We start from the raw sequence: 27,940 nt of genomic DNA on the forward strand, positions 1-27,940 counted from the left end.
AAGTTGCCCAAGAACCAAAGAATCAGAGAGAGGCTGGAAGGTAAGATGACAGTAATGAAGAGGGTTGAAAGCTCAACCAAATGTGTGAGCATCGGGGAGCAGGGATTTCTTATCCGAGGGGCAAGATGTAGTTTGTCTGGAAACCTGTGGGGAGAGCCTCCCAGCAACAGGATGTCAGAGGAGCAGCCTCCACGTGGAGGCTTGCAGAGTTGGGTCCCAAGGAGAGAACCGCATTCAGTAAAGGCCAAAGGACGAGATGGAGGAGGTAGGGGTTTGTTTAGCAAAGAAAAGGGGTGTCCAGAGAGCACTGCAGAAGAGCAGGGAGAGAAGGACAGAAGGACAGAGAAAGACAGAAGGATAGCACGTCATAAAAGTAGAGAGCACTGGGAAGCCAGCTCTTGGGAGGTGACTAAGGAGCATGCAGCTGGTAGAATCTGCCAGATGCCAAGTTTCACACAGAGCTCTAGTTTGAAACCCCTTTCAAGTCCACTGAGGCAGAGCAGGACTGAGGCCCTGGGCTCAAATGATCTTAGGCCACTTAGTGGCAGGGCTGTTTGCCTGTTTATTGTGGCTATGTAAAATGGGTTTTTTTTTTTTAACTTTTAATTTTATTTATTTATTTGTGTGTGTGTGTGTATCCGGGGTTGGGGGTGGGGAGGAGATTAGGGTTTTTTAATTTGCTTTTAGTTTTAGAGGCGGTACTGGGGATTGAGCCCAGGACCTCGTGCATGCTAAGCATACACTCTACCCCTTGGGCTGTACCCTCCCCCCAGATTTTGTTCTTTCTTTTGTTAGACACGTTGCAGCATAAAACAAATGTACAGGCAGAGAACTGTCATACTTACCCTTCCAACCGTTACCAAAGAACCTGGCTAGCCACCCCAGAAGCCTTTCAAGTGCTCCAAACACTAGCCCCTTACTTCCCTAAGAGTAATAACCATGGCCTGGATTTTTATTGTAACCACTTCCTAACTTTTACTTATAATTTTTTCACCCAAGTGAGCATCTTTAAATAAAATAGTTTAGTTTTGACTTTTTTTTTTTTGATGTCTTCCCCCACTTTCTGTTTATCCCTCCTTGCAGTTTGTTGAAGAAACTGGACCATTTGTTTTATATACAGTGTTCCACAGGTGGGATTTCGCTGGCTTCCTTCTTGTGGTGTAGTTGAACAAGGTCCTCTGTTCTCTGTATTTCCAGCAAACTGGTAATTGGATCTAGATGCTTATTTACATTCAAGCGTGTGTTTGCACATTTTAATGACTGCTTCATAGTTGTTTATTTTTTAATCAAGAGATACATAGTATCTAACTGCTTTTATGTGATTAAGGGTTGAAAAATAGTGATGCTCCAATTCTATCATTCTCTCTTATTTGTGGGAACATTTCTGTAAGGGGAACATCTTCATTTTCAATCTAGCCAGCCAGCAGTACAAATTGTATAGGAAAGGCAAGAACGATGCTGGAATCTTTCCCTTTATTTGCCAGTTTTCAAAAGTGGAATTGGTTCTCTGACCTTCTCCCAAGATGAACAATTATGTTTTGGTTATCATTATGAACTCATGGATTTAAATGTATTTGATTCTGGTACATTTATAATTCATGCTTAAAATGGCCCATCGTTGGTCAGTAGAAAAGCCTCTTTCAGTTGGTGTTGAGTCTTTTAAAACTAACCCTAATTATCTTGGTAGTATCCTTGCTCTCCGGTATGACGAGATGTTCCAGACTGACCTTGTACATTTCCTTCCTCAGTCCAAAATCTGCCATTTCTCTAAGAAGCCCTATTTCTGAGCCTTTCCAGTTGACAGAGCTAAGACATGGACACATAAAACTTACCTATACATATATAGTTATGGGATCTATTTGTCTCAGCTATTTATGATAAAATACCTCATGAGTTAATACTGACACAAGGAAGTTTTTGGCTTAACATCCTCTGTCTTAACATCTGTAACTCCTTTCCCTCCTACACTGAGAATCTTGGTTCTCAAGGACATTGGACTCATTTGCTTTATCTCACGTTAAAGCCCTCAGATATAAGACCACCAGTATAATTACTAAAAACGTATTTCCTGCTTATTTTTTTGTAGTTGCACGGTATTTATATTGCCTGCGTCACATACACCAGCTGACAATACACTCTCTCATTCCCCACTCATAGTTCTGCACATAGCTAACTGCGTATGAGTAACTCACTACCAGACTTTCTGTTGTTTCTCCAGTTTGGTTGTCTCAATCAGCTCAGGTTTTAACAGGTTCCTAAGAGTTAACAGGTATAGAGTCCCCCAGGTTCTTGCAATGCAGGTGGCAGTTTGCTGCTATTATATAGCTGGTATGGAACTCTTGGTTCACAGTCTCTGAATATTTTAAATATATCATTCCATTGTCTTTTGCCATGAACTGTTGCTGTCAAAAAACCTGATACAGATACATTTTCTTACCATTGTAAGTATCTTTTTTGGGGGGCTTGGATATTCAAGTTTTTTTTTTCTTTTCTTTAAACTCCAACAATTTAATTAGAATGTCTTGATACTGGTCATTCTGGGTTGAATTTACAAGGTATGCAGTATGTTCTTTCAATGTGTAGTTTGAAATATTTCAGGAAGAGTTTTCTTAAATTATAACTTTTGGTATTTCTTCTGTTCCCTTTTTAGAACAGTTTTAGGTTCACAGCACAATTGAGCAGAAGGTATATAGAGATTTCCCTTATTCCTCGTGCCCCACACATGCACAGGCTCCATTATCCACAATCCCTACCAAATGGTACATTTTTTACATTTGACGGACCTACACTAACACATTTTCACCCAAAGTGCATAGCTTACATTGGGGTTCGTTCCTCGTGTCCATCCACTCTGTGGGTTCAGACAATGTATAATTACATGTATCTACCGTTACAGAACCACAAAATAGTTTGACCACCCTAAAACACTTGTGTTCTGCCCATTCATTCCTCCCTCTCCTCAGCCCCTGATCTTTTCACCATCTCTACGGTTTTGTATCATCTAGTGTCATGTAACTGGAATCGTATGTAGCCTTTCCAGTATGGCTTCTTTCTCTACTAGTAAGATGCATTAAAGGTTTCTACATGTTTTATGGCTTGATAGCTCATTTCATTTTAGTGCTGAATAATACTTCACTTTCCAGAAATACCACTTCCGGATAAGATGTCCAGAAGGACATCTTGGTTGCTTCCTACTTACGGCAATTATCAATAAAGCTGCTATCAACATCCATGTGCGGGTTTTTGTGTGGACATGTTTTCGACTTCTTAGGGTAAGTACCAAGAAGTTCGACTACTGGACTTACCATATGGTAAGAGTATGTGTTTAGTTCTGTAAGAAACCGCCAAAATGTTTTCCAAAGTGGCTGTACCATTTTGCACTCCCACCAGCAACAAATGAGGGTTCCTGTGGCTCCACATCTTCACCAGCATATGGTGCCAGTGTTTTTGACATGTGATGCTGAACATCTTTTCATATGTTTGTCATCTGATTATGAAGTGTCTGTTCAGATCTTTTGTCCATTTTAAAATCAGGCTGTTTTCTTTTTTCTTGCCAAGGATGTGACAGAAAAGCATTCTGCAGATAACCACAAATAAAGTTTTATTTGAATTGAAGAGCTGTAGTGGACTTTATATAACTACTGGTGGGTACCATTGGACCTTAACATGTAAGCATATCTTTAAGTAGAGCCTTTAAACAAAATTGTGCCGGACTGATTTGCTACATCTTTTATTAGTAAATTAAACATTATTCCTTTTCCTCAACACCATTTGTTTTGTAAGTTTCTTCTGGTAAAAATTTTCCTTAACTTGTATTCTATGACCTCAACTTTGCTGGATCTTCTAATTAGGAAAGTTACTTATTTCTGCAAAAAGTTCTTTCTATTCCTTCTTTTCACCTCCCTTCTGTCAATTTCTTGAAGAATTAAGCACATCCTATATGCAAGACTCTGTGGAGAATAAAACAGTAAAATCCTGACCTTAATGAAATTAATCATACTGGCTGACATAAAAAGTCTGTATCAGGGAAATCAGGCTCGAAGGCAGGCTGGACCTAAAATGTGAAGGCCATGCACGTCTGCTGTGTACTTTCCCCCTCAAGTTTTACTTTTTAAAAAATTGAGATATAACTGATGTATAACATTACATTAGTTTAATGTGTACAACATGAGTCACTATGTGTGTATATTATGAAATGATCACCACAACGTCTAGTTAACACGCATCACGACACAGTTACAAAAATTGTTTTCTTGTGATGAGAACTCTCAAGATACACTCCTTTAGTAACTTGCAAATGCAGTATTATTAACTGTAGTGAACCATGCTGTACATTACATCCTTTAGGACTTACGAACTCCAGGTTTGACCTTTGGACCACCATCACCCATTTTGCCAAATCCCCCTCTCCTCCACCTCAGGCAACCACCGATCTGTTCTCTGTTTCCGAGAGTTCATTTTTGGCCGTTTTAAGATTACACATATGAGTGAGATCATATATTTTGTCTTTTTCTGACTTATTTCACTTAGCTGAGTGCCCTCAATGTGCAACCACGTTGTTGCAAATGACAGGATTTCATTTGTTTTATAGTTGTCATTGTAGATACACATTTTCTTTATCCATTCATCCATTAATGGACACTGAAGTTATTTCCATATCTTGGTTACTATAAATAAGGCTGCAGTGAACATGGATGTGCAAATATCTTCTTGAATTAGTGTTTTTGTTTTCCTTAGATAAATGCCCAGAAGTGGAATTGCTGGATCATATGGTACTTCTTAATTTTTCTGAGGAATCTCCATACTGTTTTCCATACAGGCTGTACCAGCTCACATCCTTACTAACAGCACAAGGGTTCCCTTTTTTCCACATCCTCATCAAAAGCTGTCTTTTTGATACAGCCATTGTAACAGGCGTGAAGTGGTATGTTTCACTGTCGTTTTGACTTGCGTTTCCCTGATGATCAGCCATGTGGAGCACTTTTTATGTACCTGTTGGCCATCTGTATTCTTATTCGGGAAAACGTCTACTCAGATCCTCTGCCCACTTTTTAATTGGATATTTTTTTCTTTTTGCTACTGAGTTACATGAGTTCTTCACATATTTTGGATACCAACCAGATATATGACTCGCAAGTATCCTCAGATATATGACTCGCAAGTATCCTCCCTGATTCAGGAGGTCGCTTTTTATTTTTGTCCATGGTTTCCTTTGCTATGCAGAAGCTTTCGTTTGATGCAGTCTCACTTGTCTACTTTTGCTTTTGGTGTCAAATCTAAAAACTCATCACCACGACCAATGCCAAGGAGCTTACTGCCTGCTTCCTTCTAGGAGTTTTGTAGTTTCAAGCCTTACATTCAAGTCTAATCCATTTTGAGCTAATTTTTGTGTTACGGTCCAAGATAGTGGTCCAACTTCATTCTTTTATGTGTGGCTGTCCAGTTTGCCCAACACTATTTATTGAAGACTGTCCTTTCCCTCTTGCATATTCTTGGCTCCTCTGTTGTAAATTAATTGACCACACACAGGTGGGTTTATTTTTTGGTTCTTTATCCTGTTTCACTGATACATGTTGATTTTTACGCCAATCCTGTGCTGCTGTGATCATCATGCCCTTGTAATACAGTGTGAAATCAGGAAGCATGATGCCTGCCTCCAGCTTTGTTCTTTCTCAAGACTGTTTTGGCTATCTGGGCTCTTTTGTAGTTCCATATATTTCAGGGCTGATTATTTTATTTCTGTGAAAAATGCCACTGGAATTTAGATAGGGATTGCATTGAATCTGTAGATTGCTTTAGATTGTCTGCTTACCTACTGTTGAGTTTGAAAAGTTCTTTTCATGTTGGGTAACAATCTTTCATTAGAAGTGTCTTCTGCAAGTACTTTCTCTCATACTCTCAGCTGAGCAGATGTTAATTTTGATCAAGTCCAGTTTACTAACTACTTCTTTCATGGATGTGGCTTTGGTGTTTTATCTTGTGTCATTGCCCAAATCAAGGTTTTCTAGGTTTTTCTGTTACCTTGTAGGTATTTAATAGTTCTGTTTTTACTTTTAGACTGTGATCCACTTTGAGTTTTTTATGAAGAGTATAAGGTCTGTGTGTAGATTCATTTTTGGCATGTGGATGTCCAGTAGTTCCAGCCCCATTTGTTGAAGACTATCTTTTCGCCATTGTATTGCCTTTGCTTGTTGGTCAAATATCAGCTGAGTATATTTGTGTGGGTTTGTTCCTGGGCGCTCTATTCTGTTCCACTGATCTGTTTGTCTATTCTTATTCCAAGACCAACACCACAGTCTTGATTACTGTAGCTTTAGAGTAAGTCTTAAAGTCCAAGTCAGTCCTCTGACTTTGTTCTTCCCTTTCAATATTGTGTTGGCTATTCTGGGTCTTCACCCTCTGCCTATAAACTTTAGAATCAGTTTAATACCCATGCTGGGATTTTGATTGGGATTACAAATCTAAAGACCAAGTTGAGCACTGACAGCCTGACACTGAGTCTTCCTATTCATGACCATGGAATATCCCTGTTTACTTAGTTCTTTTATTTCTTCCATGTTTTATAGTTTTACCCATAGAGGTCTTTTAAATAATTTGTCATATTTATATCTATTTTGTATTTGGGGGAGCTAGTGTAGATGTTACTGTGTTTTAACTTTCAAATTCCAATTGTTTGTTGTTGATATATAGGGAAGCAACTAACATTTGTATCATTCACTTTGTATCCTGCAACCCTGCTCTATTGTTTTTTTTTTTTCTTCAGTTATTCCTTCCCTCCCTGTCTGTACACCTGTCGTCCCCTTTTCTTGTCCTGTTGCATTAGCACGCTTCTGTTGTTTCTGGGATATTATCCTGCTCCTTACTTCCTTTTAATTGCTTGGAATTTGACTTCGGTCTTTTCTGTTACACATATTTATTATGAGTTAGTTTTTCTGCACTTTTAGAATGGAGGTATGATTTATGAGTTTTCCTAGTTTCAAGGTTCTGTAGTACTTAATAAGGACCATGCAAACAATGGCTCTTAAATTCAGCAGAGTATATAATTAGAAATTCATGACCAATTGTTTCTCTCAGGAGGTAAAGAATACGGTAAGTTATTTAATACTTTTATATTGTTCCTAGGATAAAACTGGATTACAGGGACAATCCTGGTTTCACTTTTACTCAAAATATTTCACTGAATGTGACCATCCACCTCTAGTTTGATTGTCCTGCTCAATTCAGATTCCATCAGGAGTTTTTTTGCAGTGTGGAGCTCTGTTCTGGGAGCTTTGCTGCTCAGAATTTTCTTGGGCCCAGACTGCTGCTCCAGTCCCTTCAAACCTAACCAAGCACTCTCTGTATGAACTGCAAGCCCCTCCTAGTTTGACTGTTGTTCTCGAATTGACTTGCTGAACTTCCAAGTGAGCGCAAACGTGTTCTGGAGTTCTGAGATCCATCAGATGCACCACTGCTTCCTCTGGAACAGTACGTGACACCATGCAGACATTGTGGTTATTGGTGGTTTATTTCTACACACCTTTGGGTTTTGAGGCTTACGGGGATATCTGGTTTTCCTGCAAAGTTGCCCAGAGTTTTGTTCTGCTAGCACGACTGCTCTGCATGCTTTTACGGGGTATTTGAGAAATATCCAAAACTATTCTCTCAGAACCTTTGCCAGGTAAATTTTGAATGTAGGAGCAGGCAAAAGATACAGGGGAGTATCATCTCCTTCAATAACTATGCTTTTCTCCAAGCTGTTTCTTTGATCTCCAGCACAGGATCTCTTATTTCTCTGAGTCTCACAGCAGGGTATGGAGGCTGTCCCAGCTCTGGTTGATGAAATAATCAGTGTAGTTTCAAAGCAAATGGCCTATTCCATTTGGACAATAGTGCATTTTTTTCTTCAGGGTGACCTTTGCTGGAGAACCCTATACCATCAAACTGATGCCTGAGGGCTAAAAAGGTTAGACTGCTGTTTTTAAGGCAAGAAAGGGTATGATACACTTTTCCAGCCAGTTAAGTGATTTCTAGTCAGTTTCAAAGCATCTCTCTCTAGCTGTCTCTACTTGTTTCCTGGGTAAACTGCAAAATTTCCAAGACTGTCAGTTTGAGCCTGCCATTTAGAAGAAAGAAATCTTGGACATAGTTATATCCTCTAAAATTAAATTAAAAATTTAAAATGGAAATAATACCCTACCTTACACACTGTTAAGTATGAATGAGATAGCTGATGACATAAAGGGAAGAGCCTGACTAACTGTGAAGTCATATACAAGATACAATGGTGCACTAGCTTATTTCTTAAATACAGTTCAGCTTCTAACATTTATACCACATCAAAAGCAAAGCACCTAGCTATAGAACAGGTACTTGGTAACAACAGCAAATAAACTGGAAATTCTTAATAAGCAGGTGGCTGTCTTACTCACCTTCATATTCCCAGTACCTTATGCACAGCAGCTGTTCAGTAAACGATTATGGAACAGGACCTTCCAATCCTGACAAAAATCAGATGGGCTTATTCAACCATCAGAAGCCCTGCGGTACAGATGGAATACTGCAATAGACCTCAATCTCTCATCTTTAAATTCTAGTACCTGGGTTGCTTTCATCACAGAATTATGAGACCAAATAAGGCACTGTAAATGAAAATGCTTTTAAAGGAGAGCTATGTACCTGTTCTCCTCTTAGCCCAGGCAGAACTGGGTTGTGGCTGGTGGACGGTTACCTAGGCATCATCAGAAGATAATCATTTTTGTCTCCAACTGGTTACTTTCTAGGAAAAGGATAGCATCTTCTCCATCTTTGACTTCCCTGTATGCTTAGCAAAATGCAGTCCATCCTAACTCTCTCAGTGAATATTTGGTTAAAGAAATGTTAGAGCAAAACACTGCCGCACCAACCCACTAGCCAGCACTGCTGTTTACTTGGAAAATGTATCCCGATTCCAAGTACTTCTCCTTATCCCCACTATCACCGTTTTAATAGAAGCCAGCACGTATCGCTGCTTGGCTGAATTACCACTACAGCCTCCAAACTGGTTCCCTGGCTTCTACTCATCTCTCCCCCAAATAATCAGAGTAACTTTAAAAAGATTAATAAACCAACAAACCGTAAATCAGACCACGTCTCTTCTCTGCTTAAAATCCTGCAATGACCTTCCCACTGTACTCAGAATCCAGATTCTTTAAACTAAACCCACACAGCTCTATGTTAGGGACCATCCAAGTACAGCCTGCGGGGCAAACCTGACTGCTGGCCGCATGTGTTTGTGAATGTAGCTTTATTTGCTCATAGCCACACATTGTCTATAGCTGTCTTCGTGCTTCAAGGACACAGGTAAGTAGCTGGGGCAGAGACCGCAAGGCCTGCAAAGCCTAAATATTTACTGTCCAGCCCTTTACAGAAAGCTTGCTGCTGCATGATTTGGCCCCTTTCTTCCTGGTATCTGCTGCCCCCTTTCCCTGCCCTGGTTATTCACTCTGTCCCAACCAAGCCTTTTTTGACTCAGAGGCTTTGCACCGGCTGTTCTTACTCTCGAGGAATGATCTTTATTCATACTGCATCCCACGACTGCCTCCTAATCACTGAGACCTCAGCTGAAATGTCAAATTCTCAGAGACCATCCCAGGTCAATCAATCTAGAGTGTCCCCTTCAATCTCCCTAGTTACACATCTGCTATGAAACAATAACGTGGTAATGACTATTTGAGATGATGGACTGATTTAGGTCTCACCTGCCCTAGAATGTAAGCTCCGTGAAAGCAGAGACATTATCTGCCTACTCTTACACCCCATTTTAATAAGCATGAACCCACCATCAAAACCAATGCCTTGTATTGTTTCTGAATGGAAAAGAAAAAGGCCAATAATAGCTGCCAAATGAATGAGGCCAAGGTCACGAACTCCATCTAGTTCAAGTCAGTTTGCAAAATTCAGTTCCATTGTCACAAAATGGCCCCAATACTGGCTTGATTTTAATAAAGGGTAAAGGAAGATCAATCTGAATTCCTAGCCCCATTATGGGCAAAACAACTCCACGAAAGCACACTCTCCTGAACGTGGGTCCATCATACCCTCTTCAGGTAAAAACAGTGTTAGGAAAACCAGGCAAGGCAAGGTCACAGAACTGGACAAATAAGTTCTCAAATTATGATTATTATGGTTAAGAATTTTATTATCAAAATTATTACATCTCTTGTGAAAGTTCAAATGTTACAGCAAGGTGTAAACACTCCACTTGAGAAAGAAGTGACACTTCTTCCCTTCCAAGAGTTCCCCCCACCCCCCGCCCCCACCCCCCCCAGAGGTCTGGTCTTGACAGCACCCTGCCCACACAGAGTGGCTGGGGTCTCTGCACGTGCCAGGCAGGGTGAGGGCCGCCTGCCCGCTGGCCTCTCCCCTCGGTTAATAGCCAAGGGGAGAATGCAAACCCCAGCCCAAATGGAGAGACATTTACATACGTTTTATATAATATACAAAGAAACCAGCATCCCAGGCAACATGATTTCCACTCCCAACGCTCTCCCAGACTGATGGGTTTGTGGGGGAAACAACAAAAAGAAAAGTATTCTGCTGAAGTTTCAGCACTAAAAAAAAAAAAAAAAAAAAAGAAAAGAAAGAAAGAAAAAAAAAAAAAAGAAAAAGAAAGAAAAGGAAAAAAAAAGAAAAAAAAATCTCCCCTCATTTGCAAACACCTGATTTCAATTTTGAAAAAGTGAAATTTTGTAACAGTCACACACAAAGAGAGAAGACTGTGCATATGATAGTTTTAAGAGAGGGTAGAAAGGAAGGGGATGTAAGAGGCTGAGGGAAAAAAAGGAGAAAACAAGTAGGAGGGAAGGAAGGAGGGAGACTCACAGTATTATCTTGTCCAAAAGAAAGAAGTAAGGTCCACTGCAGCACCAGGGATTACACCTGTCATGTATCTGCTACCCCTACCACGGTTATAACTGAATACAAAATTAGATAAATAAAAACACGCCAGATATTACAGTAAACAAGTGAAAGAAAGAAGCTGGCAACCGTATGGAATTTAAAAAGATTGTGTACCCCGCCTGGCTGGCCCCAGGGCTCCTCCAGGGGTGTACAACAGGCACGATGCACTGATGGGGAGAAGCCAGTCTGCTCTCGTCTCTCATCCGGAACAGTGTCAGGTGTGTGGGTGGCTTTAGAACTCTCTTACCTGTGCCACTGCCAAATAAGCACCCTTCTCAAAGACACATGGGACATGCCCCCACACAATCACAGTCCTGTCGGCGCCACTCCACAAACACGTCTTTCCATGCTTACCCTGCAGTCACGAGTGCACGCTCCCCAATCATGGAGGCGGTCCTACTCAAGAGATTATCAACTCCTGATTAATTGGGAGTAGAAAAAATAAAATTCAAAGAATTCCCAAACCACTTGGGACCTTTCCTAATCAAATTTATTGCCAATAGCTGATAAATAGCAATGCCAACTGGCCCATCTCACTTATCATATCTGTCTTCTTTGCCTACTTACTCCATGGGTTACTGAGCTGTGAAACACCTTGGGGAAAGGAAGTGGGATGGTATCTGCTGGGGGCTCAGAGAACCACTAGGACAATCTCCTCCTGAATAATCAAGAGTTGACTACAAGCTCTTCTTCAGAGATCCAGGAACCCCTCAGAGCACACTCCAAGGTTCATCTCTTTCTTTGTGTTTTTAAGACAAAGGTAGGGAATATTCTTGGTGGACACATCTTGGCCAGATACCTGCTTTTGGAATGGTTGTCTTAGGGTGAACATTTACATACCTACCTTTTTACTTAAGTGCATGAAACCCTAACGCCACTTCAGCTAGCTTGGGACTTTGAAATTGGCTCTTTTCACCTTTTTTCCTTTGAAAACTTTTTTTTTTTTTTTGGATTTAAAAAGATGTCCTCACTGCACAAGTGACTACAGGCTACAGGCAAGGATGGGAGACGGAGGCTTCAACACAACTCATTGCACTTAGAACCATTACTAACCAAAACACCATTTGCTTGTCAACAATGTACCCTTAACAGCAGGGAGAAACTTCTTTATAGTCTCTGCTTCAGACAAGATTTACATCTTTCTCCAGGGCCAGAGCCAGTCACGACCACAAGTCTTGTTTCTTGTCGACCAGACCCAATCCTCTGGCACCTTGTACCCCCTTCCCCAGCAATATGCTCGGCCTAGGTTCCAGAGGCAGCTGGAAGAAGCAGCTATGGGCTCACTCAGTTCTGTCTGCCCAAGTCCAGAAGCCCTAGGAAAGTCCTGTCTGAGTCTTGACTCCCGAGCCCTGCAGCGGCTGGAGCCGGTACTGGTGCATACCCGCACCCCCACGCTGTGGGTAGTGCTGTGAACTGGAAACCGCAGATACCCTGGAGGCCTGGTAGGCTGCTGACTGCCCAGTACTGGGCAGACTGATAGTCCGGAAGTCTGATGGCAATGACGACCTAGAGTTCTGAGGAAAGGAGGTGGAACTCAGAGTTCCTGTGCTGGACTGGGAAACCGAGTCTGAGGTTGGAGAGTCTGAGGGGCCCTGCGGGGTAGGGCTAGCAGCACTAGATGGGCAGCTCCTCCTTGGAAGACTGCTGCCAGTGCTGTTTCCAGAATGTGGCTGGCTGCTATAATACCCTGGTGTCCCCGTAAACGAGGCCAACGAGTCTGTGGACACAGGGTGGGCGGGGCTGGAATAGGACGCAGAAGAGAGGGAGGATTCTGAAGAACCATGAGAGGGGGGGTTCCCAGGTCTCAGTGCAGTAGTTCGATAACTGTATCCTGGAGACTGGGTGGGATGTCCTCTAAAGGGGGAGGAACTCTGCTGGAGGAGGCTTTGTGATTCTGTCCGTGGACTATCACACTGCAGGAGCTAGAGAGAGTTGGGAGGAAAAGCATAAGGAGGTGAAAAAGTCCCTGTTAAGCCATTTCAGCTCGTGAACACTTAAAACTCCTTACTTCTTCATCACCATCTTAACCATTTGTTCTTTCTAGGATATCAAAGACAGTAAAATGGCTGTCCTTGGTCATTTTACTTTTCTGGCATGATTTATTACCTGAAGGTGAGCAGATGATGACTTATTTCCAAGGCAGCTGAAACTATATGGAAAGACAGCATCTCAACTGCAAAGGATGGCCAGAATCATAAACATTGGAAGCAAGAACATACTCCTATGTCCAGAGAGGAGCACTTCCTCGTCTCACCTGGTAGCTGTATCTGGAAGGGCTGTAAACGGCTGCTCCTTTAGAGAGTGCTGAGCTCAGTGTCTCTGGACCTTCACCATCTGCAGGGTCTGGAAGGTAATACAAAATCAACTCATTTTCTGAGAATAAGTGACAGATAGCCACTGTACATTCAAGTCACCAATGCCATCATCAACCCATGCTGCTCTCTTTCTGACAAATCGGGTGAGTGCAGCATGCCAGAGGGGCAACAGGAGTGGTTAATAATGGGCTGTTTTAAATGCCTCATCTGATTCCTGTCTCCTTCTTTCTCTTCATCCTTCATCAAGGTGATCTCCAGGCCTTTGGAGAGATGAGTTACAGAAAGGTATCCCTTGGGAAAGAAGAGCAGACAGAGAGCAAGCAATGCTAGATCTTAAGAACGCTGCAGCCCAAAAGAGTGGAAACAAGACTGTGCTGGAACCTCACACACAGGGGGAGCCCAACGGCTTCAGAAATGGACTCACCTCAGCCCGGCATTTGGTGTGAACTGTGTGGAGCCTGGCTCATGTGTCCCTGAACCTGGTTGGCAGAAGGCAATGGGCTCACCTGGGTCTTTTTCTGTGATGTTACTCTCCCACGTGGGAGAAGGCTCTCCTTTCTGGGCCACCCTCACACTGCTTCGGAGGACCTTGGGGATGCTCCCTCCTTCTCGGAGCCGTTCCACTGATGTGGGAACCATCCTGTGAAGGTAAGAGCATGCAGGTTTACGGCACAGGACTTAAGAGTCAACAGTCTGGAACAAGCTTTCTTCAAAGCTCTGACAAGGGTGGTACAACATATTCCCTTAAAACACCCTCCTAAACGTTATTTCCTTCAGGACCAATTTAAAACAAGGTTATCTTCTCTGCCTCAAACTATGTCTACCTCAGGCTCAGAAGAACAAGCACTTTCAAAGAAAAAGCAATCAAGGAAACGGGGGTTTAAGGGTGTCTACTTCTCTTAACCTCCATTTTGAAATGCTACATTTTCTCTCCTGCGAAGTCACGTCCCTGGCATGCACTTGCCATTTAATGTTTTATAGGTTAATGAACATTACTCATTTGAGCAGTGCCTCTTCTTTCCCAGACTTCATTTAAGTTCAAGATCCCTGAAATGCCTCATTATTTCACTCACTTGACAATCAGTCCTTGATGCTGGTATAGTCTATTTGTGGTCTCCCCTACGCCAGACAAGTCTTTTCAGAACAGGTTACATCTCTCTGCATATGCTAGCTGTGTGGATCTGAGACATCTGTTATTTTTTGTGTTAATTTTATCTTAAAAAAATTTTTTTTTTTGGCTGGGGGAGGTAATTAGGTCTGTTTGTTTGTCTGCTTATTAATTTAAATAAAGGTACTGGGGACTGAACCCAGGACCTTGTGAGTGCTACGCATGTACTCTACCATGGAGTTATGCCTTCCCCCTAAGACATCTGTTATTAATTTAAGGGGAACTTGGCTGAACTCCTGACTTACCTTTCATATGAAAGGGGAAAACAGAAGAGGCAGTGTTGTGCCCAGCAAATAAAATGGCTCCTCTGTGTTCACAACTATATGCTGCCCGACACGTTGTCCTGCAGGCCTGGTGGGATTCTTTGCTTCTCTAAGGCTGGGGGTCTGTGTTTGATACTATTAAATCAGCTGAACAGGATAGATGGTACTGTGAACTGCTGGCCAGCTTCCTCAGTTAAGTGTTCCCATGTATTTTAGGTAAAATTGGGAAAGAGCCTAGATGTACACTTCCCTCCTGAACTCGATCATTAAAGCATCAAAGATAAACTTACCACCTACTGCTGATATTCTCTTGAGGTCTGCAGTGAGATGAAGTGCTCCTGGAATCTGATGGGCTTACTGCCTCCAAATGAGACATGGAGGAATGAGATGGGGAGAATTTTTTGTGAGGGGAAGATGGGGTTCGGGCCGAGGATCCCTGCACACCATGGCCACCAGTGTCAGAAAGTGAGTTACTGCTGCCTTGCCCAGCTCCTGCAGACTTGCTTTTGCTCTGTGCAGAGTCACCTCCTCCACCAGCAGAATTTTCCTTGGCTTCTTGTTTCCGTTTGCGGTACTCCAGCAGGGACACCTAGGAAGGAAACAAGAAGCAGGACTCTAGCCAGACATCATTAGTGGATCACCAGCAACGGGGAAAGAAGATGGAACCCTAGTAAACCACTAGCAAGCCACGCAAACAAAGCAGGTACCAAAAGATGATGTTTTCCAGGTGTGTGAGAGATCTCAGCACAGCTACGTATTTAAAACAGCCAGAAACTGGCAAACAAAAGGGAATACACTAGGAGACTACATTTTTGAAAAATGGCATTCACCAGTAGACCTCGTTTTCTGCCTTCAGAGAAACCTGTGGGATTAGTTCCAGAATAGAAGTATGCTATCATAGTTATTCGCAACAATGGTAGCTCCTAAAAAATGGAAGGTGAAGAGTTAGGAGCTGGTGTAGTCTGAAAAAGCCCCCTGGTGATTCTACTAGCTCTTCTTCACCCTCCAAGAATCCCTAGAGTTGGCTGTTTTGAGACAAGAGAAAAACACACAAAAAAATACAAAAGAAAAAGTCAGTGCTTCAGAATTCTTAAATGTGCTCAATTTTTCAAGATTTACCCAGGGATTTAGGACTATCTGTTTCCTACTTATATTTTAGCAAGTCAGCTCTAAAAAACCTGTACTTGGAAGCTTCTCCCCAACTCGCCATTCATCTGCCTCATTCTTTCCTGCCCTGTCTAGTGCAGCTCCCTCTTTGCTGTTACAGCACACTGTGCCTACACTGGCTGTCAACCTAATACAAGTCTTGTGTACTTTGTAAACTGTATGTTCTACAAGGGCGAAGACTAAGTTTATTTGGATTTTTATCTTTAACATCCAGGGCAGAACTTGGCCAACAGCAGGTGTTCAACAGCATTTCTGAAATAACAAGTCATTTCAATCACTTTGGCACATAATAAATGAAACCAGAAGTTCAAAGACCATTTTTGTTCCTAATGGTCAATGCTGTTCATGCAACAGTCTTCTAAATCCAACACTATCTTATTCAAACTTATCTGCCAGTGTTTCCTCCTTTTTCTATCCACTTAGAGCTCTCATTTTCCATTCAAATGTAAAAGATAACAAAAGCACAAAGTTAAAGACAATTCTGTATATGCATTTTCTATATACAATCTTGGAAGGAAGTTAATAATAAATTCTGGCAATGTATTTCATTATACTGCAAAGATAAAAAGCCACCAGGCTACATTTCAACAGGAGTACCACATGTATTTGGCAATTATGTGAGACTGCCACACACAGAACATTCAGCATCTCTAGCTCTAACAAGTAAATTGCAGTTGTTGCAACAACTCAAAATACTCCCATGAATCTCCAAGTGCCCCTAGTTGAAAACCACTGACATAAAGAGCCTATTTTTGACTTCATAATTTCTAGCATAGGCATTACCTATAAGTCAAGCCCCCCTTCCCCCCAAAAGTCAAGTCCCAAACCAGCTCTCTATGGCCTGGCCCCGCCCATCTCTGCATTCTCCTCCTCTCACTTTTCATGTGACACCATGGCAACATTCAACTGCACACCCAGAGGAGAGCCACAGTTACTTGTTCTGCTCTTTCTCCTGTAACATCTTGACCCTCATTTGCTGGCTGACTGATCCTACTTACTGTCTGAGACCAGCCAAGTCAGTGACCTGTCACCTGTCACTCCACCACCCCTCAAAGTTGGCTATGAGCTTCTTACTTGTTCTCAAAGTACTCTCCACATATCCAACTAAGCCAGGTGCCCTTGTTAAGTTGTTCTCATCACATAGGAACAATTCCTTTGGAGCTTCCATCATCATTAATGTAATTATCTGCTAAGTTCAGTCTCAGTTGCTACAAGCTCCATTAGAAGGCAACACAGCATAGTGGCAATAAGAGCACATAATCTGGAATGAGACAGACTTGGGTAGTGTCCTGGCTCTACCATATACTAGCTGGGTAACCATGGGCAAGTTACTCAACTTGCCTTAGTTTCCTCATCTGCAAAATGGGAAATTACCCATCTTTTTTAACAGGATTATCATGAAGTTAAATGCACAAGGGCTTAACGTGTTCATGCCTAGAACATGAAAAGTGCTACATATAAGTAGCGTAACTTTTTTTCACTGCTTTATCCTCTGAATTGCCTCGCCAAGTGTATGGAACATACATGGTAGGCATTTAAATTTTCTGAGTATTTATAACATTCATCAAATTGTATTAAAACAGTCTTTCACTGCACATGCCAGAGACTATGTATTACTTATTTTTGTTTTCCTCACACTGAGAACAGTGCTGAAAACATAGTGGTAACTCAGTAAATATTTATTTAATTATTCAGTTAATGTTCTTCAAAAGGGCCTATAAAATGTGACACTTACCTTTTTCCTCTGCGGTGGGTTCTGGGGGGCCGATGGGACTCCTTCACAAGCCCTTTCGCCACCAGGGGACATGGAGCCACGAGAGAGGTCTTTCATAAAACCATGTTCATATCTGCTGGGAAACCCTTCTGCAGGGGAACAGTATCCCCCATCCAAATGTAAAGGCTTCCTATCCCCTACTAGGGGAGACCCTCGATATAATCCATCTGCTCGAGGCATAGCGTTCAACGGAGAGTAGGCATACATCAAGTTAAACTCTGTCCGAAATGCCTGGTCCGAGTTTCTCACGAGGGTCTGATGTCCATCGCCACTCCTGCTTGTAAAGCCAGGCTCAGAGGCGGGCCCGACGGAGGGATGAGGAGTCAGGTCAGAATGACCTGAGTTGATGAGGGAAGGTCTGTCAGCACAGCTGTTAGTGTTGGAGTCAAGGTAGCCTACTTTTGTCAGGTCCAGATCTTTTCGATGACAAAGCTGAAAGAATAAAAATCAACGGAGACATAGGGTAGGGGAGAAAGGAAAAAGTCAAAGGGCAGAAGAGAAGGGAGTGAGAGGGCACAGGTGAACAAGGAAAGATAAGAGGGATGGAAGCAGAAGAGAGAAAGCCATTAACATCCGTGAAGGTCCCATGTAGCACCAGTCCCATGCCAGATCACCAAAGAATCCCGGCCTTTCCCAAGCTGCTTTAAAGTCTTTCTGGATGAGAATACAGGGAAAGTCAGAATTAGGTAACTGGCCAAATGCGACTATTTTGCCTGCTTAGCCTTTCATTAGGTTTGCTGAGTCACCCTGCACTACAGTATAATCTGGCAGTATAATCAGGGATTTACCTGAGCCCCATGGATGCTACAGAGGTGAGAATGGTGTCTTAAGATAACAGGTTTCTGGTGTTACTCATTTCTAAACTAATATTGATGGAAGCTGGGAGGAGGGGAAAAGGTAAAAGAAAGTAGAAAGGAGACGAACAGTCAAGTATTTAAGTTACTGGTTCAGTAAAGGAGAATGGTATTAGTTAAAGGTGTCAACCAACCAGTTCTTCACTCACTTTCACTATTATGTAGCTATGTTTCTCATAAAACTTTCTGGCTACTCAACTGTTCTTTCTTTATCCTCTAATGTATGTCAACATACCACAAGACCACTAATGCCCATCACTGCAGAGCATCTGAAATGCTGAAATGTACCAAAAACAACCCCATCTATTTGGTCATCACTACCTCCTAACATCAAGATTTTCCGCCACTAGGTAAACTACAGCTAACTCTATACAAAGAAGAGTACCAGAAATCCAGATACCATACCATGTCAGCCTCCAAATTATGCTATCTTAGAATCTTTAGCAACTGAGGAGAGAGGTTTAAGTTCCTTACAGGATAGAGTAAAAAACTCACAGAAAACATCTAGTACACTAGGAAACAATCCTTTTCAGCTTCATGTTGACCTATAAAATTCTACTGAGGCAAAATTTGGTCATCTGTCACTGAGTTTAGCACTAATATTTTTATTGTTAAGGGTAGGGGTTAACAGTTCAGTTAATTTCTGAAAGGTTATGACAGACCGTAACTTTCTCTTCAAGAGTAAAAAGGTTCCCACATGAATTCATGAAGTTAATCATTACTTACATTTGTCTAAATCTTGTAATACTTAAGAAACTCTAGCACTAAAATCTGAATTTAACATCTCAACAGCAGTAGGATTTCTAAGAAAAGCACTCAGATGATATCCTAAGAGATAACACTTGTACAGCAACCATTTCCCAACCACTGCAGAATGGAGGCCTGTGTCACAGAAGCCATGGGCTGACCTAGAGAGCTGAGAGGCATGACTCTCCCTTCCTAAAGAAGTTGCTTAATCTATCAACCAAAGCTCAAAACATCCAGTTAAACAGAGCTGTCAGAGTAACCCTGGATTAAAGCATAAATCATTGCCTAATTTTTCCAATATATGCTGCTCCTTTATTAGCCCAAGATAATAAATAGCAAGAGACAGTTCCTACCAGTTATTGATTTAACTTTCCTTATTTAACAAACACACTTTATTCGTTAGACGATCTTTAACAAGGTTCCCACCACATCTTCAGTTTCTTTAAACTTGACTTTTAGATTCTATCTTCTTTTAAAGAACTCATCAGCCATACCCGCCCCCAAACAGCAACAAAAACAAACCCCACCACACACACACACACACAACTTCATTTTCCTCCATCTACCCTGAAAGCTCTGAGTAACCAGTCTTACATAGGAAGATTCAACTTATAGTGACCAATCGGCCACCCTCCAGCCCACTGCATCATTCACTAGGGTCCCCTAGCCCTCCCCACACGCGCAAGAACACACTCATGCACACTCACTCTCAGCCTCCAAGTGTGAGATGGTGTGATAACTACCTCGGGTGACAGGGACTCGGGCCTACTCGCAGGGGAACTCTCAGGGGAGGATATGTTCTAGAGGAGGGAAAAGCATCTTGTTATTCATCTACTCAAAAGAAGCAAAACAAACAAAAAATAAAGCAAAAGCAAGCATAGATGGTTAGCCACACTTTTTTTGAGGGAGTCAGGAGGGAAAGGGGTAAATAAGTGCACAGGGGAAATGTTTAAATGCAGAATTCATCTCAATGGACAGAATGACTTGTTAAAGTGCTTTCTGGTGTCTTTGAAAGCATTTAAAGGTAAATTGGTTATAATGGTTCATGCTATCAGTGAACATCTCAAGCAGATATCAAGAAAGTGTTAAACTGGTGAGATTCTACATTATTATATGTCTAAATTAGATTAAACTGTAGCAACCTATTTTTCATTAATGGGCACCTTTTTTCTTCACCCCATGCCTCCTTCTCAGTGTCATTTGCTCATCCTCTTGTGTGACTCGTGCTGGGGGCTCACAGGGTTAGGGAGATGGCCAGTTCCTCTCAAATGAGTTGCAGGAGTTATGACTGATGGACTCTAGCTCATAGGCTAGACAGTTCTGGACATAATCCAAATGGATCTGATCACTCCTACCAATGTTCTCTGATATTAAAATCCATTGTATTTTGAGGAATAGAGAGAAAAGGAAGGGGAGAAAGAAAAAAAAAAAAAAAGCAGATGTGTACACTTCTAGTCCCTGGTCCTAAAAACAGGGCTACCTGAGGGCTTTTGCCTAAGGCAGCACTCCCGTATCAAACAGGAAGTGGGCAGTGAGCTGGGACAGAAGATATGATGGGTAAAAAAGCAGAGAGGATGATGGTGGTAGCTATAACTAGGATTCAGGGTAAGCAGAGGGTTGCTAATGTTGTAGGCCTGGATAGCTGGCCTGGGTTGCAGGACTATCCTGTGGCAGGAGAAATGGGGCTGTTTCAGCAGAGCAGGGATACTGGCTGTGAAATTTTATTTGGTGGTGTGGGTAGTATGTGTGAGATGGATAGTGGGGTAAGGCTCTCCAGGCAGGAAGACAAGGGAAGGGTTACTCTAGTGCAAAGGAGGGGCTAATTAAGCATGCCTTCCCAATGGTGCTTTCACTCTTTATTTGATGCTTCCCCCTCCTCATGATCTTGTTTCTCTTCCACTATGTCTCTTCAATTCTTTCCCTTTGTACTGAAGAGATTTCTCACTTTTCTCCTAGAATGTTTTTAATTTTTCCTTCCAAAAATATACTTCCCCCAATGGGGCTGATCTTTACTTGTGATACCTTTCTGGTATTTCTCTGTGTCACAGTCTTGGATGGAAATAAGGCTTCTTCCCACCTCCCTATACTAGAATACAGGAACGAGTATGGCAATTAGAATGATGATAAAGATGGTCAGGATCATGAAATTTGTTTTTTTAACTGATGAAAAAGTTTGAATGTCCTTAGTTAAATCATGAGACTAAAATAGTGAAAACACGTACTGATTTTTTGAAGGGATAATATAATATATAGTGTTTTCCCCCTTCCTGGTATTCTAAACATTATGCTTAGACTAAAATGATCTTTGATTTAAAATAAAAATAAAAATGGGGGGGTGGGTATAGCTCAGTGGTAGAGTGCATGCTTAGCATGCATGAGATTCTGGATTCAATTACCAGCCACTGAAATTCCCATTCCACTGAAAAAAACAAATAAAAAAAAAACAACAAAAAACCAAACCAAACAAACAAAAAAACCCCAAACCACCCAACACCTTACATATGCATAGTGTTTTATAGTTACCCGAAATGCTGCAAGGGGTAGGAAATATTAATGAGTGCTAAACTTGGTTCTAGAAAGAGACTTACCTTCTAATTTTACCTTTAATTATAGTAAAAACTTTAATTATGATAAAGTATGAAATTCTATTCCTATAATCTGCTGGCCAATAGAGAGAATGTCCTATCATGAAATTTTACCATCAAACTTTACTTTGCCAATTGAAAAGTCAATTCCAACTAGACCAAATAAAGTTAGTAAGGCCCATGTCAGCTGTTCTGCTATCTGGCTAAAAAAAATGCAATAGGGAATTTGGTAGAGAGTAACTTCCCTTGAAATCAAACATAACCAGGAAGGACCTTTCCCTCCCCAAAAAAGTTTGCTCTAAAAGTTAACACGGTCTAGGATGGGTACAGAATGTGGCTGCTTCTTGCTTCCAAGGCTGCTAGTCACTCTGAGTTAGCCATTTAAAGGCTGAGGAATCCCCACGCTCTCATAAAACCAGAATATGTAGGGTGGCAGTAGTTAGAACATTCACCTTATCAAAGAACACATCTAGAGAAGTGTAAGCTAGGGTCACAGTTGGGTGTGTTTAGTCATCAGAACAAATTTTTCTGAGAAGGAATACATAGTGTCCATTTAATTCAATAAAAATTAAAGCAACATGAAACAGATGAAATTTTTTATGCACATGGATTCTATTCAGTACACCTCATGTCACTCAAACTTGAATACTAAAGCAATTCAGATTTAACTTTTGAAACAGCTGAGACACATTTCTAACTTAATCCAGAGAGTGAATGTAATAAATTTAGCTCTTATACCCATGCTGCTAGCCTCTTTCTACTTCCCATTCCTAACACATTATAACAAGGGAAAGTAACCTGGAGCAGGAAAAAACCCCTAATTTGCCATAAACCATACCCCAATGCTTCTTAAATCTGTCTACTGAGGCCACAAGAATGCAAAATAACAAAGACATTTCATTGATTTAAAAGCTGGGAAATGGAGACATAATCAATTAGTATAATCTAAGCTCTCAAGGTGGTGTCATTGTAATGGTTACTAAGCAGCTAAAGGCCTGTATTAACCAAGGTATACGGTAAGATAAAGATGGAGATCTAGTATGATTACCACCTAAAGTTATGGAGACTGAGGAACTGCATGCAAAAGACTGATGAGTGTCACCAGTGGGAGCACTACTTCTACCTGGGAAGAATGGGGGCACTGCCGAGACCAGAAGCTACCAATAGCTCACAATGACCCTGAGGTTTCTTCTCTTGCTAAGATGGGCAAAGAACATGGTAAAGAAACACATGGAGTGAAATATCTGAAATGAGGAGGTGCAAATGATGATTTTCATATTCAGTACTCCCAACAACGAAACCCAAATCACCTCAAACTGCAGAGGAGTATTGCAGCGACTAGCAGTAGTAATAGACGTGATTGGTGAGAACATGAGGCTGTATCCATTTCGACACTCCTCTTCCGGGTGAGACGGGCCAGGTGTGGTCAGCGGGGGGCTCTTTGAGCCTGCACTGGGAGGGGGCGGTGTGACTGGAGAAAGAGGCCGCAGTAACTTGGTGACATTCTGCTCCATCAGATAGCGAGACTTCCATTTCTTTAATGGGCTCAACAAGTCTGTGAAATACAAAGCCTGGCTGAGCAGTTTGAAACTACAGTTTACAGGGAGGCTCTGCAGTGTAGCCATTAATCTCTAGCCTACAATGGCTCTTAACTCCTCTTTGGCCTCATCCCATTGTTATCTCCTGCAATTAAACCAAAAGCCCAAAGCAACTCTAATTACCACACTTAAACTTTCAAAACTATCTCCCCCCAAAAATCACCGGATGAATCTGACACTTTTAATGATTGATCCCTGGAGTTAATATAATCTCTTGTAGTGGAAAATATAAATTTACTTATTTCACACAGAGTTTCTGAAAATCTCAAATCTGTGTCACTTTGTTAAAATCACCCTCTACTGAGGAGGAGGGTGTAAGTTCAGTGGTAGAGCACATGCTTAGCATGCACGAGGTCCTGGGTTCAATATCCAATACCGAATAATCAAACAAAACCACTCTCTACAGAATTGCCATGTCAATAGCTCAAGCTTCTGGAATCCTAACTCCAAACTCTTTTTGTCTTCTTTTATAGATTTCTGCCATTTTTCAGTAGCTCTTTATATACTTATTCTCCTTCAGCAGGAAAGAGTTACATATGATCATCTGACCCTTATCCAGCCCTCTGACTTAAAGAGTACTTCAAGAACTCCCAACCATTTTCAAAAACTAGGCTGGTATTCTTTTTCTGATGGGAATTTACTTTTTACTGTACACTTTTTAGGTTCACTTAGAAAGGAGTTACTATGCTATAAATTTTAGTGACTACCCAGGCCAAAGCACCTATTTCACTTTCTCACAGGAAAAATCTACTTCTATTCATTTACAGTTCAAAGTTATTTACTTACTTAATACCTACTATACAGCAACCACTGAACTAGGTATATGGTGGGGAAATGGTCATCATATATCCTATTTAAAGGAGACTACAAATGTGTAAGAAAAAGAAAAGATAAATAAAACATGTTTAATATCACTTAAAGAACCTCAACAGAGGTGATCATAATTAAGCTTTCAAGTGCTTCTTACATACTAAGCACTATATATTAATGTGCTTTACATGAATTTTCAGATTTAACTTGAATAACTATAAACTCATCACTGTTATTATTATTATCCCCATTTTAAAGATAAAGGACTTGAAGTATAAGAGAGATAAAGACTAGGTAATCTAGTTCCCACCTACATTCTTAGTCATAAAGTTCAATCATATGCCCAGAGCTTGATGGAAGGATTGACATTTACCCCAAGCCTTTGAGGAAAAGTTTGGGACAGTATCAGAGCTATGCTTCAGGAAGAGTCCCCTGGCAGGAATGGTTAGGATGAGATTGGACTGGGTAACTGTTTGGAGTTAGTGGAGTAGTTGAACAGAAGGAGTTATGAGTACTGAACTGGGGCAGTAGATGTTGAAATAGGGAAGAAATAAATGCAAAAAATAATGGAGATACATATTTTCCCTGGTATCTGAGAATTTTTAAGTTTCCTAGATTAGAAGTATTATCCATATTTTCCTTTTGTTCCAGATACTAAGTTCTCCGTCTTATTTTTCTTTTCTCCTTTTCAAAAGTGCCTAGGTATAAAACAAACAAACGTGATTCACGACTTATACTTAGAATAACTTTTACATATTTCAGGAGTCTTAATTGGTGAATCTTTGAAACGACTATACTGCAAGGTCCAACACTATAACTACTAGCGGTAATTATGTAAATGATGAAGTTCACTGTAGGGAAGTTAGAAAGTTCAGATGAACTCTTCCACCCCCAAATCAACTTGCAGGCCACTCATTTAAAATAGATTTACTGAGAACCTATTTATGATATTATATTCAACAAAACTGACCTGAAGTTTTATGCCAGTGGATATTTGCCTTTTTTCTATTAATAGCACTATATTTATAATTTTTTTCCAATTTCATTTTTCTTCTTTTTGCATACACAGCTGTCAAATTTCAAGTGGTTAAAATCTATCTTTTATGTTTTTTTTAACCTTTATTCAAATAATTCCTAGTATTATATAAACAAACATCTACATACTGAAATACATACGTAACTTAAAGTCATACCCACAAATTAATGCACTGCTAATATACTGGTGAATTTTCATTTAGATCTCTTTCTTGACAGGGCCTTACTGACTCTTGTCTAAATCACACTGATCAATAACCTACTATTTTTACTCAGAAATATATAGTAAAACTCTTTCCATAACAATGACGAAAACGTTACAATTATTTTTTAATTTTACTAGTAGCCTTTTTTGGCTATATAGGATGTATATCTTTACTCAAATTTATCAGTCGTTCCCTTTATTTCCTGCCACTGACATCACTAATGTCACCCTACCCCAAGACTGTAAAAATACTGGGCTATTTTCCCTTTATATCCATATTTAGTTTTTGTTTTTTTAAGTTAAAAAAAATTTATTTTTATTAAAAAAATTTTTTTTGGGGGGGAGGTAGTTAGGTTTATCTATTTATTTATTACTTTCGGCGGAGGTACTAGAGATTGAACCCATGACCCCATGCATACTAGGCCTGCACTCTACTCCTGGGCTATACCCTCTCCCCTCGTATTTAATTTCTGAATTTAATTCAAATAGAACATTTTTTAGGATAAGTTATTGATTATCCTTTTCACATGCCAAATGTGTAGCATATTCTTCCAAATCCTTTTGTAATTATAGAATAATTATAATTTCTCCACTGATTTAAAATAAGACAGGTACTGGGTTTAGTTCTGAATGTTATCCTGTACACTTGCTGTCCAGATGGCATCAATACTGACATGCATTTTAATTTTAGTACATCTACTTGGTCAGTTCTGGTTATGCTACTCTAGCTCTCCAAAATATTTTGCCTATTCTAGCATACTTGTTCATGTCAATGAATGCAGAAATAATCTGTCAACTATTGCTGACATTACCCCGCCACCAAAAAAAAAAAAAAGGCTGATTGGGGTTGTATTAAATTCATGAGTAATTTGTGGAGAATTCTCATACACCGTGGCACGATCTATCAGCTACTCATGCTTTCATTTATATTCCTCTTTATCATAGATTTGCCACATTCCTAATTACATTTACTTTCCAGTGTTCTCTATTTTTGGCTACTACTGTGAACTGAATGGATTTCTCCCTTTACATTACCTAAATGTTACTGCTAACATATAAGACAATGTTTACATAATTTTGTACCCAGCTACCCTATTGATCTCTACTAGTTTTTCAGTTAATCTTCTTGGCTTTCCCAGGTAGATAAGCATATTATTTGTATACGGTGATAACACATACATCCTAATCACTTTGGATAATAATTCTAGAAGTTGTTAAATAATAATGGCAATAGTGGGATGATAACCCTTCTTGATGTTTAATCTAACTAGTTTTTACCATGAAGCATAACTAGCAACTGTTTTCTGGTAGATGTAAAAGAAAATATCATTAAGTGTGTTATTTTATTAGATTTATCATTAAATTCACATTTACTGTGCTCGGATTTCCCCCTCCTCCATTCGCTAGCTAAAAAATTATATTAATACATTTTCAAATATTGAGCCACCCTTATATTCTGAGGAAAATTTTTATTTGGTCATAATACACTATTATTTTAATATTCTCACAAGATTCAAGATACAGATCACTGGAATCTAATTCAAAAGTAGTACTATGCTGTGTTTTGGGGACGGAGTAAGTTAATTCGATAAAACAAATCAAGAGTAAAAATTTTAATACGACTGTATAGTATCCCATGAAAAGCATGTGCAATACAAGATAAACCACAGAATCTACCATTCCTTTATTGGCTGAAACCCAGGTTGTTTTTATCCTATATGTACTTGCAATTATTAATAATTCTATGACTAACACTTTGTACTAAAATTTTGGTCCGCACCTACTTCTATACAAGTACCTAAAACAGTAATTACTAGGTTAGGGAGTGTGAATATTTTAAATGCACATGATAAATCTTACCAAATTGCTAGTAGGGCTATTATTCTCCTATCATTTTTACTGCAAATCCTTTATCCAAAAACTTTTGTCCTCTATTAAATAAAGACAGAAACACTGTTTATTTAAGTTTGATTTAAAAAAATTAAATGTGCGAAGAATTTACTTTGGCAAAAGGCTAATTCTTCTTAATCCTCTAAGTAAGTAAAAATAACCAGAATAATTTACCTAATCTTTCATTTATCTCCAATTAGCACTATAAAGCAGATTATTAAGATCTGTTTCTGGCTACTCTGTTACATATATATAACCATTCTTATACACTACTGTACTAATTTGATTACGAGCTTCTGGTTTCATATTAGAAGCTAGTTTTTTACTTCTAGGTAAAGTACTTCATCATCACTCTTTTTAAATTTTTTCTTATTTTCATTTTTTTAAGGATAAACTTCAAAATCATTTAATCAAATTCCAAAAACAGGTTAGTTTGATATAAACCATATGAAGCCAAGAAAGAAACTGATTATATTTATTCTTTCCATTAAGGAACATGGGATTTCTCTTCATTTCCTAGAAGCTTAAAAAAGCGCTTCTCAGTGACGGTTTGTTCTACATGTCTCACCATTATTCCTAACCAGTTCCTTAGTTTTATTAAGCTTGGGA

The 27,940-nt window shown here is 40.2% G+C and overlaps 1 protein-coding gene across 17 annotated transcripts in view; it reads right to left on the bottom strand.

Moving 5' to 3' along the window:
• Positions 1–11,815: 11,815 nt before the first annotated feature.
• SETD5 (SET domain containing 5) overlaps positions 11,816–27,940 on the bottom strand; it is a 72,085-nt gene continuing 55,960 nt past the window's right edge. For 11 of the 17 annotated variants that reach the window (XM_031470797.2, XM_031470803.2, XM_031470796.2 and 8 more), the window contains 7 exons: positions 23,104–23,348; positions 19,952–20,008; positions 17,569–18,039; positions 14,957–15,255; positions 13,742–13,875; positions 13,175–13,263; positions 11,816–12,842 (listed from right to left, as the gene is read on the bottom strand). In XM_031470797.2, coding sequence (XP_031326657.2) covers positions 12,234–12,842; positions 13,175–13,263; positions 13,742–13,875; positions 14,957–15,255; positions 17,569–18,039; positions 19,952–20,008; positions 23,104–23,348 — 1,904 coding nt within the window. In that variant the 3' untranslated portion in view covers positions 11,816–12,233. The remainder of the gene's footprint in view (positions 12,843–13,174; positions 13,264–13,741; positions 13,876–14,956; positions 15,256–17,568; positions 18,040–19,951; positions 20,009–23,103; positions 23,349–27,940) is intronic. The other 6 variants (XM_031470806.2, XM_064496286.1, XM_031470808.2 and 3 more) reach the window with 1 other exon arrangement.

Source organism: Camelus dromedarius, chromosome 17 (assembly GCF_036321535.1).
Source record: "Camelus dromedarius isolate mCamDro1 chromosome 17, mCamDro1.pat, whole genome shotgun sequence".
Lineage (NCBI taxonomy): Eukaryota > Metazoa > Chordata > Mammalia > Artiodactyla > Camelidae > Camelus > Camelus dromedarius.